Consider the following 20,122-nt stretch of genomic DNA (forward strand, 5'->3'; position numbering starts at 1 on the left):
TCAGCACCTAAGCAGGATCTGGAATTAATTGCGCTTTAAACGTTACCGATTTCGATGCCTGAAGCCTGACAAATATTGGAGAGGAGAATGAAAGGCTAAAGCATCTTTTGTACAAACATCTCAAGCGCCTGGGAGCTGCGTAAATCCCCCCGGGGGGTGCGCGTACGTCGGGGGTATTGGGGCGGGTTTTGACATCTAAATCTTTGCATCTGAATCTCTCGATGTGATTATGTTTCCACTCTTCGTGGCGCGATATTTATTTCCCAACGTAGCCAGCGCACTGGTCGATTTGAGTGGGCGACTGACGAAGATGATGCGACCTTTAAAAGGTAGCAAGATCGCAGAAGGAGTTTCGGAAAGGTAAGGATTGCTGGCGATGTTCTTTGTGTTGTGACGGGGATGGTTTATTGTTGGAACAATCAGCCGCTTTACACGTCGCCTCTGCAGCCAGTCGGCAGCGCACAGGCACAGGCAGCAATGAAACTTCAAGCTTTTGTTTCCCCTCTCATGCAGTTAAATTGCTATCAATTGACGACAGATGTGTTTGTATTGAGGTGTGAATTTATAAGTAGGGATATCCTCCCTTTGTAACGGAACTTGTCCACAGAAGTTACCTCCACCTGCAGCGCTAAGTTGGGCATCTTGCCAACGATCATTCATCACATCATCGACAGTGGCGTGTTTTCGTTCAGCCAGACGTTTCTTCCAACACCTCTTTCTTTGTCTGCCTGATTTATGCTGTTTTGGGATGCCCCATGTTCTCTCTGATTTTATGAAGACATCATCTCTGCCTCTTTCATCCAGCTGCCCATAGGCTGCGAGGGAGGATCATGGACTGTCACCAAGCCGTCCCCAGCCAACCCGTGAGATAAACGTTAGCAGCAGTCACAACACAGAGATATTAACATACAGGTTGTGAAGGTTCAACGTACCACTTCAACCTTCCATACCCCATTCTCCCCCGAAATCTTCTTTTCATTAGGGAGATAAACGGTCACCCATTGTGAGAAGATCTCAGAGTAATGTTGCTCATTCTGAAATGGCTCTAGATTTTCTGCCCATTGACTATAGACGGTCGATTAATCTACGGCGCGACAGAGAAAGAAAGGGGAATACATTGGTACAAAGACGGCAAGATACGAGCAGAAAGAAGGCGAACATACTGTCCACCAAAATACTTTATGTGGTAAAGTTTCCATCCACTTTAAGGACATATACGTTCAATTTGTATTGTAAACACGTGATATTGACAATTACACAACAACAAGACGCATTTACATTGCTAACATGCTAGTTGCCGGGGAAACAGTAAACCTAGAGAATGATGTAAGAAGTCGTTTACGGTGATAAGATATGGTTTTTGATTAAAATATTTCTGGTAAAATCACACCCCTGTTCTCCCTTGACTGCTGGAATCATGCATGAATCCAACAATATAGAAGCAGGAATCTAAACAGTGTAATTAAAATTTCATTACGATATTTGTAATATTTAAACACTACATGTCAGCAGTCTTGAACGATTAATACAGTAATTAAATGGTACTCACGAGAAAATAATATGTGCTGATTTTGTGCATTTCGTCCGAAGATTCAGGGTGCAATGAGGTTTTGCAATTTGTCATAGAGTAGCAGAATCTTATGTCTTCATTTCACAAGATAAAAGACAAATGATGTATTTATGTACATCCTCAGGCTAGCACTTTACAGCCATTTGAATCACTTCTGAAATGTTTCACTGGCAATTATAATGTCAGATTTAGGTACAGACAGGTTGCATAAATGCTAATAAGATGAATGAGCAGTTAATCATAGAATTCCTCGAGTGTGGAAGCAAGCCATTCAGCCCACACCAACTTTTTGAGGATCACCCAACCCAGACCCCACTCCCTCACTGTCACCCTGTATCTGCCATAGTTCATCCACCTAGCCTGCATACCCTTGAAAAGTGGAAGGAAACTGGAACACCTGGAGGAGACTAGGGGAAAATGTGCAAACTCTGCACAACCCAAGGGTTGAATCAAAACCGGGTCGCTGGCACTGTGAGGCAGCAGTACTAACCACTGAGCCATTGTGCCACCTTTTTGAGCTTGTTGATTGAGGAATAGTGCCATGACTCCCTGTAGTTCTTCAAAACAAAATGCACTGTGAGCTTTTGTGTCCACCTGAAAAACACAAGCAGATGAGTCTTCAGCTTTAACGTCTCATCTGTAAGTTAAACTTCCAACAGTGCAGCAGTCCTCATTCCTGCACTGGCCATTACAAGGCTGCACTGGTTCTATAAGCCCAAGATCTGGAGTAGGACTTGAATCCACAACCTTTTCACATGAGGGGATTTTGTCATATACAGCCAAACTGACACTAAACAGTACGCTGATACAAGAGCCTTTCCATTTGTATAAATAATATGGAAGAACATGTAGGAGGTGGGGGTGATGAATAAGTTTGTGGATGACACAAAGATTCACAAGGTGGTTGACAGTGAGGAAGAAGGTTTTACATTACAGGAGGATATAAATGGATTGGTCAGAAAGGCATTTCAGTGGCAGATGGAATTCAATAAAGAGTCCACATATCCCTGACTGCATTAGGACAGGTTAATAGGCTAATTAGGAAGGCATACAGGACATTTGCCTTTATCAGTCATGGCATAGGTTATAACAGCGTGGACGTTATTTTGGAGCGGTACAAAACTTTAGTTTGAAACTCTGAACACCACAGTATAGGAGGGATGTGCTTACAGTGAAGGGAGTGCAGAGGACATTCAACAGGATGTTGCCTTGGCTGGAATGAACATTCCAAGATCCCATTGTTCCACCGAGCCTCCTAGTGTCTTGCCATTTATTGATTACTCTCATGTCCTGTTACTTCTTCCATAGTACATCACCACACACTTTTCAGGGATAATTATGAACAGAGGCTCAATAAGCTTAAGGTTTATTTTCCTTAATTAAAGGGTCAATGAAAGGGGTTGTAATTTTAAGGTGGAAGGCAGGATACCAAATGGATTTTGAGGAAAAGCTTTTCACCCAGAAAGTGGTGCAAATCTGGGTAGTTGAGGCAGTAAACCTCAAAATCTTCAAAAAGTATTTGGATGAACATTTGAAATGCCATAACATTCAAGGCTGTTGGCCAAGTACTGGAAAGCTGAGACTAGTGTAGATTTTGAGTGTTTTGTCAGTGCAGATCAGATGGGCTGAAGGGCCTCTTCTGCACTGTATGATTCTATAATTTCACAATACCAAATCCAGCATAACTTTCTGCTCTAAGAAATTATCTCAGAAACCTCTATGAACTCTCCATTGAGGATATTTTATCAATATTTTTTCCCAGTTTATAGATGACTCAATAAATCTTTCAGGCAGTGAGTTTGAGACACTCAGGATCCTTATTAAAAAAAAGACTACATTTTCCGCTTATCCTTCTACCTCTTATCTTTAATCTATGTCCCTAGTTTATTGACCCTTCCATTAATAGATAAAAGTGCCTTCCTATTTACTGTATCTATGCCCCTTATCATCTTATACTTCTCCATCAAGTCCTGTCTCAACCTTTGCCATTCCATGGAAACCAACCCTAACCTATCCAATCATTCCTCATAGCTCAGCCCCTCCAGCCCAGACAGCATACTGGTAAATCTCCTCTGCACTCTTTCTAGTCCAATCACTTCCTTCCTATAATGTGGTGACTCATTTGCTGTCAGATTATACTTTGTTATGTATGAGTAAAGGTATTGACAACAAAATTCAACAAAAAAGGAGACATAAATATACATAGACATAAATGTATGAATTACGAGCAGGAGCAGGAGTAGGCTATTCATCCCTTTGTGCTGTTCTGCATTTGATAAGATCATGGCTGATCTGCTTATGCATCAACTCTACTTGACTATCTATCTTATTATAACTCTTGGTTCCCTTGTCAATCAACAATCTCTGTAACTCAGCCTTAAACATATTGAATGATCATGGTTCCATTGCTGTCTGGGAAAAAGTATTCCACAGACAAATGTACAAGAAGAGCGCCTTGGAATTCATGCTATGTGGAAACATTTGGCTCAACAAGTCCATACCATCTTTGCAAAGAGCATCACATTCAGACTCATCCCTGTAACCGTGCATTTCCCACAGCTAATCCACCTAATTTATACATCCCTAGACACTATGAGCAATTAGCATGGCCAAATCACCTGACCTGCATGTCTTCGGACTATGGGAGGAAACTGGAGCACCTGGTAGAAACTCATACAGACACAGGCAGAATATGCAACTCCGCACAGTCAGTCACCCGAGGCTGGACTCAAACCTGGCTCGCTGGCACTTTGAAAGTAAATGGGATATTTATTGGAAGTGCATGTTATATACAAGGTTATTGATATGGATACTGAAACTCTTTTTTAAAAATTTAGGTATGTTTTTGTTTATCTAGAATTATCCTGTGCTGTAACATTTACTTTTAATCTGTATCATTTAGTTGTTTGGACCTGTGTATGAAAGAACATGAGAACAGGGTGGGACACATGGCCTGTGCCTTTTCTACCTGAGATTATGGGTGATCTGCAACCAAACTCCATGTATCCAGTTTTGACTCAAATTCCTTAATATCCCTAGAAAACAAAAATCTATGAATCTCAAATTTAAAATTAACAATTAATCTAGGATCAAGTGCCATTTGCAGTGGAGAGTTCCAAACTAATGCTTTTTGCATGAGCAAGTATTTCCTAATTTAGCTCATATATAAGCAGGTTCTAATTTCTCGACTGTATTCTCTAGTTCCAGACTCCCCAACTGATGGAAATCTATCTAGTCAGGGTAGCACGGTGGCTCAGTGGTTAGCATGCTGCCTCACAGCACTGGAGACCTAGGTTCAATTCCACCCTCAGGCGACTGTCTGTGCGGAGTTTGCACATTCTCCCTGTGTCTGTGTGGGTTGCTTCTGGGTGCTCTGGTTTCCTCCCATAGAACAAAGATATGCAGGTTAAGTGGATTGGCCATGCTAAATTGCCCATAGTGTTCAGGGATTTGTAGATTAGATTGGTTATAGGGGGATGGGTCTGGTTGGGATGCTCTGAGGGTCAATGTGGGCTTGTTGGGCCAAATGGCCTTGTCCCACACTGTAGGGATTCTGTGATCTATTCTATGATCAGTCTGTTTCACTTAACATAGAGTCATTGATCCATGGAGGTGTACAGCACAGAAACAAACCCTTCAATCCAACAGCTACTCCAGCCAAGTAGCATTTGGCCCATATCCCTCTAAATCCTTCCTCTTTATATACCCATGTAGATGCCTTTTAATTGTTGTAATTGTATCCATCTCCAATACTTCCTCTCGCAGATCATTCCATACAAGCACCTCCTTCAGAGTGAAAAAGGTCTCCTTCTTTAAATCTTTCCTTTCTCATCTTAAACCCAAGCATTCTGGTTTTGAATTCGCCCACCCTGGGTAAAAAAAACTTGACTATTCACCCTATTCATGCACCTTATGATTTTATAAAACTCTATAAGGCTCCGTCAGCCTTTGACACTTCAGGGAAGAAAATCTCTCCTATTCAGCCTCTCCCTATAGCTCAAATGCTCCAATCCTAGCAACAACCTCCAAAATCTATTCTGAACCTTTCAAGTTTAACAATACCTTTGCTATAGCAGGGAGAGCAAAATTAAGCACAGTGTTCTAAAAGTGGACTACCAATGCCCTGTGAAGTCACAAAATGATGTCCCAATTCCTATACTCAATGCACTGACCAATGAAGGCAAACCTGCCAAATACTTTCTTCACCAACCCGTCTCCCTGTGATTCCACTTTCAAGGAACTATGAACCTGCACTGCTGGATCTCTTTGTTTGGCAGTATTGCCCAGGGCCCTTCGATTAACTGTATAAGTCCTGCCCTTGTTTGCCTTACCAAAATGCAACACCTCACATTTTATCTAAATTAAACTCTATTTGCCACGCCTTGGCACATTGGTCCATCTGATAAAGGTCCCATTGTTCTCTGAGATAACCTTCTTCATTGTTCCCTGCACCACCAATTTTGGCATCATCTAGAAATTTAGCAACGATATCTCCTATTTTCACATCCAAATCATTTATAACAATGATAAACAGCAGTGGACCCAGCACCAATTTTTGTGGCACACCACTGGCCAAAGTTCTGCAGTCCATAAAACAACCCTCTCGTACTTTTAGTAATTGGCTAGCTCCACCTGGATTTCATGTGATCTAACCTTGCTAAACAGTCTACCATGCAAGACCTTGTTGAATGCCTTGGTGAAGTCCATATAGATGATGTCTACTATTCTGCCTTCATCTGTGCTGTTTGTCACTTGTTCAAAAAACTCAGTCAAGTTAGTGAGACATGATTTCCCACATATAAAACCATTTTCACTATCCTCAGACAGTCCTTGCCTTTCCAAATGCATGTAAATTCTGTCCTTCAGAATCCTCCAATGACTTACCACGCACTGATATCAGACTCATGGGTTTATAGTTCTCTGGCTGTTCTTTATTGCTTTTCTTAATTAGCCACACTTCAGTCTCTAGCACCTCACCCATGGTATCATTCTAGCTAATCAATGCTGAATTACTTCCATAGAGAATATATCCTTCCTAGAACTGCTCATAATACTCTAGCTGTGACCTAGCCAGACTTTTGACATGACCTGATAGAAGTTTATAAAATAATGAGCAGTATAGATAGAGTTAATGGTAGTTGTCTTTTTCACTAGGATGGGGATTTCAGGTCTAGGGACACATTTTTAAGGTGTGAGGAGAGAGATTTAAAAAAGACATGAGAGGCAATTTTTTTTACATACAGGGCGGTTTGTGTGTGGAATGAGAGATAATGGGAACTGCAGATGCTGGAGAATCCGAGATAACAAAGTGTGGAGTTGGATGTACCAGTCACATTTAGACATCGAGCAGTTTTTCCGCCGCCTCTGCCTCCAAGCTTACTTCTCTAACCAGGATCCTAACCCTCCCTCCACTGACACCTTCACCCACCTCCAACACAAGTCCTACTCCAGGCCACCTCCCCCAGGCCTCCTACCCTCCCTTGACCTCTTCATCTCCAACTGCCATTGAGATACCTCCTAACCTCATCCCGCCCCCTTGGCCTGTCCATCCTCCCCGGACTGACCTATCCCCTCCCTACATTCCCACTTACACTCACCTCTACAGGCTCCATCCCTGCCCCTTTAACTTGTCTGTCTGCTCTCCACCTATCTTCTCCTCTATCCACCTTTGATCCACCTCCCCCTCCCTATTTATTTCAGAACCCTCTCCCCATCCCTCTTTTCTGTTGAAGGGTCTAGGCCCAAAACGTCAGCTTTCGTGGTCCTAAGATGCTGCTTGGCCTGTTGTGTACATCCAGCTCCACATTTTGTTATCTGTATGTGGAATGAACTTCCTGAAGAAGTAATGGATGCGGGTACAATTCCTTTTTCCTTTATTCATTCACAGGATGAGAGAGTTGTTGGTGAGGCCAGCATTTATTGCCCACTCCTAATTGCTCAGAGGGCTGTTGTGAGTCAATCACATTGCTGTGGGTCTGGAGTCTCGTGTAGGTCAGACCAGTAAGGATGACAGTTTCCTTCCCTAAGGGACATTAATGAACCAGATAGGTTTTTCTACCAATCGACAATGGATTCATGGTCATCATTAGATTCTTAATTCTAGATATTTATTGAATCCAAATTCCACCATCAATGTTTAAAAGGCATTTGGATAGATATGTGAATAAGAAAGCTTTGGAGGGATATGGCCAGGAGCAGGCTGGTGGGCCTAGTTTAGTTTGGGATTATGTTCAACATGGACTGGTTGGACCAAAAGGTCTGTTTCCATGCTGCTTGACTCTAAGATTCTATGAAGTATAACTATCCTTCTAGTCCTCTAGATATAAAGTCCAGGATTGCATTGTCATTTTTGATTATTTTTCCACACTCGTACATGCAATATGAGCAATCTGTATATCTGGACAAAATACCCCACCCACGACCTCCCTCTTTGCACATCTGCTGATTTTAGCTTTTCACCATTTGATGTATTTGAAATCCAAAGTGGATTACCCTACAGTTACCTACATCAACATTTGCTTTAAAATTCTACACTCCCATTTATTCCATTCACAATTTTATCTATGCTCATGTCAACTGTACAACAGCAGATTTGGTTATATGGATTTCTATCTAATCATCTGATGCATATTTATGAATAACTGAGGCCCAAACAAAGATCCTTGCATCACACCACTAGTCCCATAATTAGATTACCTGTCTATTATCCTCATTCTGTATCTCCTTTTGCTCAGCCAATTTTCTTATCAGGTCAGCAGTTTTTCTCAATTTCATGGGCTTCAGCTTTAAGGAACAGCCTATTATGAAGAACCTATTGAAAATACCTTGAAAAACTCTGTGTAATTAACCTGTACAGTTTAATCATGTCTTCAAAAGATTGAGTGAAATACATCAAACATAATGTAACTTTACAAATCCATTCTGGTTATTTTTGATAAGCTGAACATTTCAAAGGTGGCCAGTCATCCTATATTTAACTTAGTAATTCCCAACAGCATATTTTAGGCTAACTTGTCTTAAGTATCCTGGTTTCTCTCAATCATGACATTCTACAAAATTTGTCATACATCAGAAACAAAATAGTGGCCATTCAGCTATTCCTCACTGACTCCCCCACTTTCAATGTCCTTGGGGTTAACATTGACCAGAAACCTAACTAGACTCACAATATAGATACAATGTCTACAAGGGCAGGTCAGAGGCTAGAAATACTGCAAAAAGTTATATACTTTCTGACTCCTGAAAGCCTGTCCAACATCTTCAAGGCAAAAGTTAGGATTATGATGGAGTAGTCCCCACTTGCCTGGATGAGTGCAGCTGCAACAGTAATCAAGAAGCTTGAAACTATTCCCTCCACCATTGATGCTCAGTAGCAGCAGTGTGTGTCATCTACAAGGTGCATTGCAGAAATTCACCAAAGATCCTCAGACAGTACCTACCAGATCCACGGCCACATTGATTTCAAAGGACAAAGGCAGTGGATACATACGAATATCACCACTTGCATTTTCCCCTCCAAGCCACTCACCATCCTGACTTCAAAATATACCACCATTCCTTCACTGTCACAGCATCAAAATCCTGGAATTCTCTCTGTAAAAGTTTTGCGGATCAACCTACAGCACATGGGCAGCAGTGGCTCAAGAAAGCAGCTCACTATCACTTGCTCAAGGGCAACTGCAGGTGAGCATAAAATATTGTCCAGCTCACATCCCATGAGTGAATAAAAGAAAATTACCTTGTGCTGCTTCACTATTCTCAGAGTTTTAAAACTCCAGTAACAACATAAAGAATGCTTCCTTTGTTCATTCCTTGTAGTGAATTCATAAGCATATCACTTATGCTCGTGTTGGAGTTCCAAGTTTGTGACACGGATCAGACAAAATCTTTTCGGCAAAGAATATTAACAATGGCATAACACAGTATCCAACAAAAGCATGATTTTTATTTCTTATTATCATTTTCGTAAAGATTTATCTTCAGGTTTTATCATGGAATGTGATCTCAAAAATTTGCATATTGTGTTTTTGGCTCTAACTTATAGCTGTGTGACTGACACAAGTTTTGAGGCAGAGTTGGGGTGATACAGGAATCCAATTTGCATCGACTTAAAGCTTTGAAACAGCAACAATGAATTGCAGCAGAAATATACTTTTTGGTAACTTCTTCAGAAAATGTTTTCTTTTGACAACTGAGGAATAACAGAGAAAAAATAATCATAGCTAAAAATAAAGCAAAGATTTTATCTGAAAGAAGTGTTCATATGTGTAAATGAAATCAGTGAGCTTCACATTGGAAATAAGATACTTCCTGGTGGGATTATCATACTTTGCTTATTTTCCTTCTAATGATTCTTCTGCTTTATAATTATGTGTGGAAACTACACAATCATCCATATTAAGCATAACTCAGGTATCAGTTTAGGCTTTGAATTCATTTTTGTGAACTGCAGAACTCAGGCAATCTATAGTTATTTTTAAGTAATTCTGTCTTGAGATAATGTCATTTTAGTTGTACTGATAGAAAAAGTTGAATTGTAAGCAGTCTCTTGTTGAAGTAGAAACCCAGTCTCAGAATTTCAGCACCTTTGGATATGAGCCTTCCATTCTTTACCACATGAAAGTGTTTTTATTTTTACCATAAGTATTAATTAAAAAATATACTCTTCCCCCTCACAAGGAATATTAAGAAATGTGCTTAAGTCAGATTGGCTCTTAAGATAAGGATTTTTATTCTAATTATTGTTGTTGCATATACTGTGACATATAATGCTTAGGGATCTTTAAATCCTAACAAGGAGCAGCTGTTGCTTGGGTTAACCTAAACAGAGGTCAGACATAACAACAATCCAACTGGGACAAACAATGGATGCATCAAGATTTCCTGCTTACCTTTCATAAGCTCTTTGATGTGCAGAATGATCAAAGCAAAGCTCTTGAAGAGTATAAAGGAAACATCTTTGCTTCCCTCAAGTAGTAGCATACCATCCTTTGAAACTGCACCAAAGAATCTTCCTGTGCTTTTTTTAACAGAAACATTGATCTATTTAAAATAATTATAAATTAGTTAATGGGCAGGATTTCTCAGCCCATCTGAAAGGCAAGGAGACAGGGGATCTAGCTAAATCCAGTTGAGAAGACTGAGCTTCAGAATACTGCCAAGGGAGAAGTTCCCCAGCATCGGGATTGGAAGTGGGTTGCTTCCTTCATAAAGGAAGCAGGCAGCCAATTTAAATAGTTAAAGGCCTTATTTAGGACTATTGACCCAAGTTGTCAGCATTTTGCTAGTGGATATTAGTCCTCAATCATGTAGGGAGGCACTGACGTCATGGAGTCAGTCTCCGTGTAGCTTTCTGGGAGACAATCAGACCTTGAGACTGCATGTCCCAAAGTAGGGATAGGTATAGACAGGAAAGACCAAACTGTAATCTAGGTGACAATCAGAGGAAACCTGCCTGTCTGGCCTTAAGGATATTAGAATTTAAAACTTCTCACTTTCTAGTCCAAATGTTGAGGCACTTTTTTGATCCCCATTCTCTCTCAATGCGACACAAAGATGCAGAGATGTTGGCCCTCTGATTGCGTCAGCAACATTAACATCTTATCCATCCTCACATAGCTGATGAACCAGAGCTGCCAATTTGAACCCAAACAGAGGAAGATTGCTGGGTCGGCCTCATTGATGATAGTACAAGATGGCAACTTACATATGGTGCCAATATTGGGGTCCCATTTACCTCTTGGTTAAAACTGGAGGAATTAATCTTTTACAAATGTGACATTTTTGCTGACTGATGTTAGATTTTGTGATTCCATTTCATTTATGTTTTAGTATGGCTTCACAAAAGCAAAATCTTGCCTAACAAATATATTAGAATTCTTTGAGGAGTTAACATGCAGGATAGATAATTAGGAAGCAGTGGATTTAATGTATATTAGGATTTTCAGGAGGTGTTTGATAAAATACAACTTAATAAGAATCTGTAGTGTTGGTGGTAGTATATTAGCGTAGATAGGGGATTGATTAACTAATAGAAGACGGAAAGTTGGGCTAAGTGTATCTTTTTCAAGATGGCAACCCATAACTAGTGGTGTGCTTCAGAAATCAGTTGTGGGGCCACAATTATTCACAGTATATATTAATTGCTTGGACGAGGAAAGTGAAAACACCAAAGTCAAGTTTGCAGATGACACAAAAATTGGTGGGAAGATAAGTGCTGAGAATGACACAAAGTGTCTGCAGAGAGATATAGAAACAAGGCTAAGCGAGTGGGCAAAGATGGAATACCATGTAGGAAAATATGATGTTTTGCACTTTGGCAGGCAAAATGGAGGAAATGGATATTATTCAAATGAAGAAAGATTGCAGAAAGCTACAACAGAGAAGAATTTAGCAATCCTGCATATTAATCACAAAAAAAGCCAGCATAAAAGTCCAGCAGTTAATAGGGAGGGATAGTGAAATATTGGCCTTTTATTTCAAAGGGAGATGGAATGATGTATTAAAATAGCTAGAAACTGTGAATTGATTCGGGTCAGTTATCTAAGATGTACTGGCATTAGATGCAGTCCAGACAAGGTTCACCAGAATAATCTTGGGTATGGGGGGACTGTCATTTGAGGAGAGGTTGAGTAATTTCAGCCAGTGTTCTTGGAGTTTAGAGGAATGAGGCCAGACCTTTTTGAAATGTACAAGTTTCTTAGGGATCTTGACAGAACAGATTGGATAAATTCTTCCTCCTCGTGGGCAAGTCTAGTACCTGTGGGCATAATCTTAGAGTAAGGGGTCACCTATTTACAATAGAAATGAGGAGAAATTTCTTCTCTCAGTGGCTGGTGAACCTGTAGAATTCTTTACAGCAGTATATTCAATGCAGTGAGAAAGATTTTTTATCAGTAAGAGAATTTGAATGGCGGGATAGATTTGATTGGCTGAATGGCTTATGATTTGGTTAAAAGCAATGATTCAGTTAAAAGCACATCAAAATCATTCGTACTTCACCATTCAATTAATCTCTTTCATCTTCCTTCAGCTGATAGTACCCCAAGCTCCTCTCCATATCCAATCATTCCCCTGTAGCCCAGCTCAAGTGCCAGTTGTCATGTCCCTAGTCCATAGTTGTAAATAAAGGAATGAAATATAGCAGTTTCTGAAGAAAATAGACAATGGTAGTGATCATTATAGTATCAGAAGGGAGTAACCAATGGAACGAGGGTTCACAGATGAGCACAGAGAGATAACAGTCACATATCCATACTTGTAAATTCACCACAAATTTGAGAAAATGTCAAACCAAACACAGGGGAATCCACTCTGCAAGATTTTCTATGTCCTAAAAAAGAAGAGTAATGCAAATATCATGGATATTAAGTTCACACAATCTTCTCACAAGGAATCATGTCATTTGTGGAAGTCTACAAAATTTAGCTTCAGGTTGTCACTGAGCTCACTTACTTTGTAGACTTTGACACCCCAAGTCTACCTATGGCTGATAATGGATTTTAGCTAATAGAACTGCATTAGTTACCAGCACAACACTTCTGCTGTTTGCTGAGATGAGATCCTGCCTTCCCAGATTCATTAAGACTTTCAATTTCAGGCTTGAGTGCAGCTAAATGGAACAAATTCAAACCCTCAGTAATAGATCCTCCACTTTGCACCTCATTCATAAGCCAAATATTGGTTGTGAATAGGTATACAACTTAGTTCAAAGCTAGAATAAAACAAAGAATTGTGGATGGTGGAAATCTGAAACAAAATCTCAGCTCTGAAGAGGAGTCACCAGATTTGAAACATTAAATCTGCATTCTTCTCACAGAGGCAGCTGGACCCGCTGAGTTTTCCCAGCAATTTCTATTTCTTTTAGCTTAGAACTAGGATCAATAAGACCTTCACAGATTTACTACCAAGAGATAAACAAGCAGAATAAAGGGGATAAATACTAGATATCTTACAAGACAAACCAACATACAAAAAGAGAGTAATGGAGCAAGAGGAAAGAAAATATGGAAGCATCAGACATGTTGTGACTGATTAACAGTTTTTCAGACTGGAAGCCTGTGACCAGTGTTGTGCCATACGGATCGCTGCTGGGTCCACTGCTTTTCATCATTTATATAAATGATTTGGATGTGAACAAAGGAGACATAGTTAGTAAGTAAATTAGACAAGTAGTGGACAGAGAAGAAAGTTACCTCAGAATACAATAGGACCTTGATCAGATGGGCTAATGAGCTGAGAAATGGCAGATGGAGTTTAATTTAGATAAATGTGAGGAAAGGCAAACCAGGGCAGGACTTATACACTTAATGGTAGGGTCTTGGGGGGGGGGGGGGGTGGTGCGGTGGGGGTTGTTGCTGAACAAAGAGATCTTGGAGCTCAGCTTCATAGTTCCTTGAAAGTAGAGTCCCAGGTCAACAGGATAGTGAAGAACATATTTGCTATGCTTGCCTTTATTGGTCAGTACATTGAGTATATGAGTTGGGAGATCATGTTGTGGCTATGCAGACATTGGTCTCCGTCCAATAGGAAGGGAATGTGAAACTTGAACGTGTTCAGAAAAGATCTGCAAGCATATTGCCAGGGTTGGAGCATTTAAGCTAGCATTTAAGCTATAGGGAGAAGCTGAGTAGGCTTGAGCTATTTTCCCTGGAGCATCGGAGCTGAGAGGTGACCTTACAGAGGTTCGTATAATCATGATGAACATGGATAGGGTGAGTTGCCAAGGTCTTTTCCCAGGGTGAGGGAGTCCAAAACTAGAGGGCTTAGGTTTAAGGTAAGAGAGTAAAGATTTAAGAGGGACTCAAAGGGCAACTTTATCACACAGAGGCTGGTGCATGAATAGAATGAGCTGCAAAAGGAAGTGGTGGAGCCTGGTGCAGTTCAACATTTAAAAGGCTTATTGGATCGGTATACGAATATGAAGGGTTGAGCGGGATCTGGAACAAATGCTGTTAAATGGGACTAGATTAATTTAGGATATCTTGTCAGCATGGACAAGTCCAACAGAAGGATCTGTTTCCATGTTGCACATCTCTATGAATCTATAAACTTATAGCACAAAGTGGAAATTGAAGAGACACAGAAGTCAGCATGTTATAGGGCCCTGAATAACAAGGCCTGTGGTGAGAAATCTGGAAGAATCTGGAGAGAAATATAATAAAGCCTTTCCTAATGTTGGGAGCAACAAGTTTCATTTTCTAGATCAGGATGTTGAGGTGAGATTCTTGATAGGGAGCAGAGAGAGGCCTATTAATGAGGATTATTGCCATTATCGGCCTCATTAATACCTCATCCAGCCTCATTAATATGCAGTTTCCTCTTCTACCATACGCTGGACAGAAACTAGATGCTCAGAATTCTTGATATAAAAGTCAGAGCTTGGTACTTGGCAGCTTCAGCTCATCTCTTGCCCCTCCAGATCTCTGTCTTGGACACCCAGCATGAGTACACCATGCCATCCTCACCGTGCTGTGACTATATGCGCCCCATGTCGCAGATGACATGGGCATCTGATATATCTTTGCATCATCATAGCCCATCTTCAATCTGCTTACAGTATGATACTTCACTTTAGTGCTGTACTTTAGAGTCCACTGCCAGCTCTCATTGAATTCTGTTGCAAGGACACCTTGCACACAAAGACAGGTGCCCAGTTTACAGACCGGACCAGTCTGCATCTCAGGGCTGCGTGCTTCTCTCGTATCCTTACTCACCTTATGCTTACTTGACTGCTCACAGCCACACTGCCTTTCCCTGCCTTGCATTGACATGCCTTACTTTTCAGGATAGATAGAAAACCAGGCAACTTGTCATGGTTGTCAGTATTCACCAGGTAAGGGGGTGGTCAGGTCTTACATTCCAACACATTACATCAGCCATGTAGCTTGCATATGTATGCCATGTGCCAGCAGCTGACACAGCAGAGACACTGCATGTGCTGCAACCAAATGGCCATATCTTGAAGTCGGAGGGGATCAGTTACATTGAGGGAGACACTTTTCAGTCAAGGAATCCCAATACAATAAGTCAAAAGCTGCCTCCAGCATCAGTCCTGGGGCATGGCCATGGTCAAGGGGCTGCTTGGCGTGAAGATGGTGAAGGCCCTCTCCACACAGGGAGTAAGGAAATAAATGCTAAGCATCCCACCACCTGCCTCAGCTTTACATGCCCATTAATAGGCCATTTTCTTCAGCACTGTGGTTAAGGGAGGGATTGAATGAATAGAATGTGGGTGGCATAGATTTAGTGCTGTTGCAGGTAGTGGGAAGGTGAGAAAGTGTCCTGAATGAGTGAATAGGCAGCACAGAGTTCCTGCAGCATTAATAATGTGGCAAAATTGGGTGGGTCTGAGCATTTGAGCGATGTTGCTGTATGCAGTAGTGGAGGTAGTAGAAAATGAGCCTTAGCGAGAGATGAGAGATTGGAGGAATTGTGAAGTAGCAGAGAGCAGATGGGAGCACTTAACTTGAAAGAGCAACGAAGATCATTGGCATTCCTACAACGTTGTTGCGATTTCCACCAGACAGCTCAAACCACACTGAGCATCAGACCAGGCTGGCAGGGTCTTGTGTCATGGACTCCAGTGGTGATCTTTGGGATAGTGGATATCTCCCTTCATACATCACGGTCTCCTAGTCCATGCCCACAGGTCATGACAGCAATTTCCCCTTCTCTGCCAGAACAGAGGCAAACCATGCAGGGTGGCACTGTACTACCAGCACTTCGAGAGGTTTACAAAGGCTTTTTAAAGATGAATGACAGTCTGTTCTGGAATATCTCAGCAGTTCTTAAGGTTAAGGTGAGTGGTAGAAACCAGCTAGCATCAGAAAAGAGAGATGTCATAAACTTTTGGTAGGTAATTAGTGAGATAAAATTTTGATGACAGTGCAAGAAAATTTGTTAGTCCTCATTGAGAGAACTAGAGAGAAACTCTCCGTGAATGTTGACAAAAATGATATTTAACCAAAATACAGTAAGATTCAGGCCAGGAATTGAAAAAAAAAGACAGAAACAAACGAACATGAATAGAAACTTAGAGACAAAGATGGAGAATTATATTGATTTGAGAGATGAGTGAAAGAGATGCAAGGAGAAAAACTGTCAATATGTCATCATAGTGTTAATATGGACTATCAATTTTCAATTTTCATCATCTGATTTTAAAACTTGGGGCGTTCATATACATTCTTTAGAAAGGAAAACAAAAAAAAAACACTGATTTAAATAGCTACATTAATTGTCTGACCATAGGTCGAGCAAAGATTCATGAAACCATCAATAAAAGAAACTAGTTCAAATTGGAATGATCATTTTTTATCACAAGGGATTGGAACCACTCCAACTTGAATAAGTCTGTATCTCTATTTGATCTATACTTTTATGGTAAATTTCACATGCTGAAGATGAAAGACATTGCCTGCAAATATCTGGCTTGTGGTTTATCCAGACACATGAATACTCAAATGAGATGTATTTGAAGAAACAATTTTTGCCAGATCAGAGGATATGTGACTGGAACTGGAGAAGATTCTGCTTCCCTCTCTCTCTGCTCTCTCAGGAAGGATAAAACCTGATGAGAAAGCAAATCAGGCAAACATCTAAGTCCTGAAAACTGAAAGATATCTGCAATATTCATGACTGTCATCAGTCTGGAAAATTCCCCATTTACTATGGTCGTAGGTTAAAATGTAATAACTCAAAAACACCCTAAGGGTTTTAAACTACATATTCCTTTATCTTTCTTCTCCTTTTATATTTGCATTATCCCTTTTTAACTTTGTGCCTGTGTTTGTGTGTGTAGGTGTGTTTGATGTCATATCTTTGTTACATTTTCTTGGGGTTAGTAACTTAAGGAAACTGTGTAATTGGCTCCATAGTGATTTTCCTTAATCAATTAGTGATTTTTAATGGGAGAGAGAAATAGATGCATATTAAAAAGAATTTAAACTTTTTTTGCAGTCAACCAAAGAGGATAAAAAGAGATGAACAAATTCATCCCTCTTCAAATATTTGTAGCAAATTGGATAAGCAACTGGTACATTCCCACAAGCTAATGACAGAACTACAATGGCAAAAGTAAATTGTTAAAAAAGCTATTAAAAATAGAAGAAGATGTTTTCTTGGTTCTATAACATTGAAGTACTAATAAATCCATAACAGCATGAAAAATTAAGGATATTTATTTTTGAATATTTAAAAGATGTAATTAGATATTTAGAGGTGAATTTATATAACCCAAAGTCAGAAAGACAGATGTTGCAAAACAAGGGGTGAAATATCTAGAGATGGGAAATTGGGGATACTGAAGCGAATAAACGAAAACTAGAACAGTTAAGATTAGAACTAGATTCCAGCAAAACAAAGAGGAAATAGGATTTCTGGAAAGAAAAGAGAAAGAGGCGGGGGAGAGAACAAGAGTGAAAGAGGCATTAGTAGGAAAAGAGAGAAAGGCAGAAGCAGAAAGAAGAGAGAGTTCCAAGAAAGGAAAAGAGAAATGGAATTTAAATTTAAACAACTAAAGCTGGGAGAGGAAAATTACAATGAAAGCAACTCAGTTTTGACCACAGTCTATGGGGTTGTGGATGTTGAGATCACATATGAAAACCTTCATGAAGGATTTGTCTGTGAGTGTATTTGTCCATACACTTTTCAAATGCAGGTTCGTACAGAGGAACATGGTGGCAGTGCCCAGTCATACTGACTGTTGACTAGGAATTAACACACGGACCTATACACTCAGGTAGGCTGGGATCTGGAAACTTTCACAGACCAGAATGAGATAAGGAAGAGGTACATTTCCCTAAGACTAACTGGAGAGAAAAAGAAAATCAGGCAGAGAAAACTGAGCTGTCCCTAATGTTTAAAAGGGATCACCATGGGATACAGGTAGGAAACCAGCTCAGTTACTTCCACTGTGGAAAGTCTTGGCTGTGCAAGGAAACGTTGCTGATTTCAGTGTCCCACAAAAGCTCTGGCTGAAAACCAATGTTTACAGCATTAACTGCAGTCCATGGCTCAGACCTTTGATCATAGGAGTTAAGGAGTCATGGTGAGGTTGTACAGGACATCAGTGACACTTCTTCTGGAGTACTGTGTCCAGTTCCGGTTGCTCAGCTATAGGAAAGATATTATTAAGCAGGACAAGGTTCAGAAGAGATTTACCAGAATGTTGCTAGGTATGAAAAGTTTGAGTTATAAAGAAAGGCTGGATAGGCTGGGACTTTTTTCAATGAGGTATAGGAGTTCAAGGGATGACCTGACAGAAGTTTATAAAATAGTGAGAGTTTGAGATAGAGTTAATGGTAGTTGTCTTTTCTGTAGGATAGGGGATTTCAAGGAGTCTATTTTTAAGGTGAAAGGGAAGAGATCTAAAAAAGACACGGGGCAATATTTTTACAAAAAAGGCTGATTCATGTGTGGAATTAACTTCCTGAGGAAGTGGCTGGTGTGGGTACAATGGCAATGTTTAAAAGACATTTGGATAGGTACATGATAAGGTAAGATTTGGTGGGATATGGGACAGCAGCAGGCAGGTGGGACTATTTTAGTTTGGGATTATGTTTGCGAAGGACTGGTTGGACTGAAGGATCTATTACTGTGAGGTATGACTGTTCAGGCATAACTGTTGATCAGACTAGCTGTCAGGAGTAGATTTTTTTAAACAGTCATAGACAGAAGTTAGCTTTCTTCAAGACACTAAGTCAACACAAACACTGCCCGTGGATAATGAAAGGTTTTCCATCTGTAGGTATGTTTACTGGTGATTGGGTTCAAGGGAAAGTGTATAGTGGTATAACTGTTAAAATTTAATTGTGGAATTAACTTGTTACTGGTCTCGTAACAGTGGACATAATCGCAAGCTTGCCAATGCCAGGAATATATACTTTCTTATGGAATGACTTAATGGGAAACAAGATATCTTCCTCAATCACAAAAAAAGTGTTCAAAGAGACTAGAAGAGGTGAGAAGCAAGTAGTAAGCGGCTAAGAGGCCAAGAGCCAAGAGAAGTTGGAAGCCCTCCTGGGAGCAGTAGAATGCATGAAGTTATGGTGATCACATGATTTAAATTGAGATGAAGTCAGGCTAGTAGTATCAGATAGGGTTAAGACAGAACCCAGTGGAGTTACAAGGATCAGTGTTGCATCAATAGCAATAAAAGACGGCAAAAAAAGGGCAAAGCAAGTTGCCAAAGGATGACAAAACCATGCCAAAGGTCTCGTTAACAGAGACGTTCACAGGGACTTTAAAGGCCGAACCAGGGGAGTTGTCAGAAAGATGAGAAGAAAGTGAAAGTGTACTATCACTCAGTGGAGGGGCCACAGGGGCATGCATAAAAACTGAACATCCATCTAATGGTTATTGCATTACAATTAAAGTGGAAACCCATTCTCAACCAAAAGGAAAAGTGGGCGGTAAATACCCCACAGCAGAGACCACTAGGGTAGACCAGTAAGTTAAGACAGAGCTCCCCATGAGAAGATCAAGGACCAGGACTAAGTCTCAAAACTCAACCAGTTAAGTTTTTTTTAACGATTGAAGAACAAAATGCAT

At 40.4% G+C, this 20,122-nt stretch overlaps 1 protein-coding gene across 1 annotated transcript in view; it reads left to right on the forward strand.

Moving 5' to 3' along the window:
- The first annotated feature begins 256 nt into the window (after positions 1-256).
- The window catches only part of LOC125452701 (macoilin-like), a 117,317-nt gene continuing 97,451 nt past the window's right edge, over positions 257-20,122 (forward strand). The window contains exon 1 of the mRNA XM_048531408.2: positions 257-360. Within this exon, the coding sequence (XP_048387365.1) occupies positions 311-360 (50 nt within the window). The 5' untranslated portion in view covers positions 257-310. The remainder of the gene's footprint in view (positions 361-20,122) is intronic.

This window comes from Stegostoma tigrinum, chromosome 4 (assembly GCF_030684315.1).
Source record: "Stegostoma tigrinum isolate sSteTig4 chromosome 4, sSteTig4.hap1, whole genome shotgun sequence".
In the NCBI taxonomy this organism is placed as follows: Eukaryota; Metazoa; Chordata; class Chondrichthyes; order Orectolobiformes; family Stegostomatidae; genus Stegostoma; species Stegostoma tigrinum.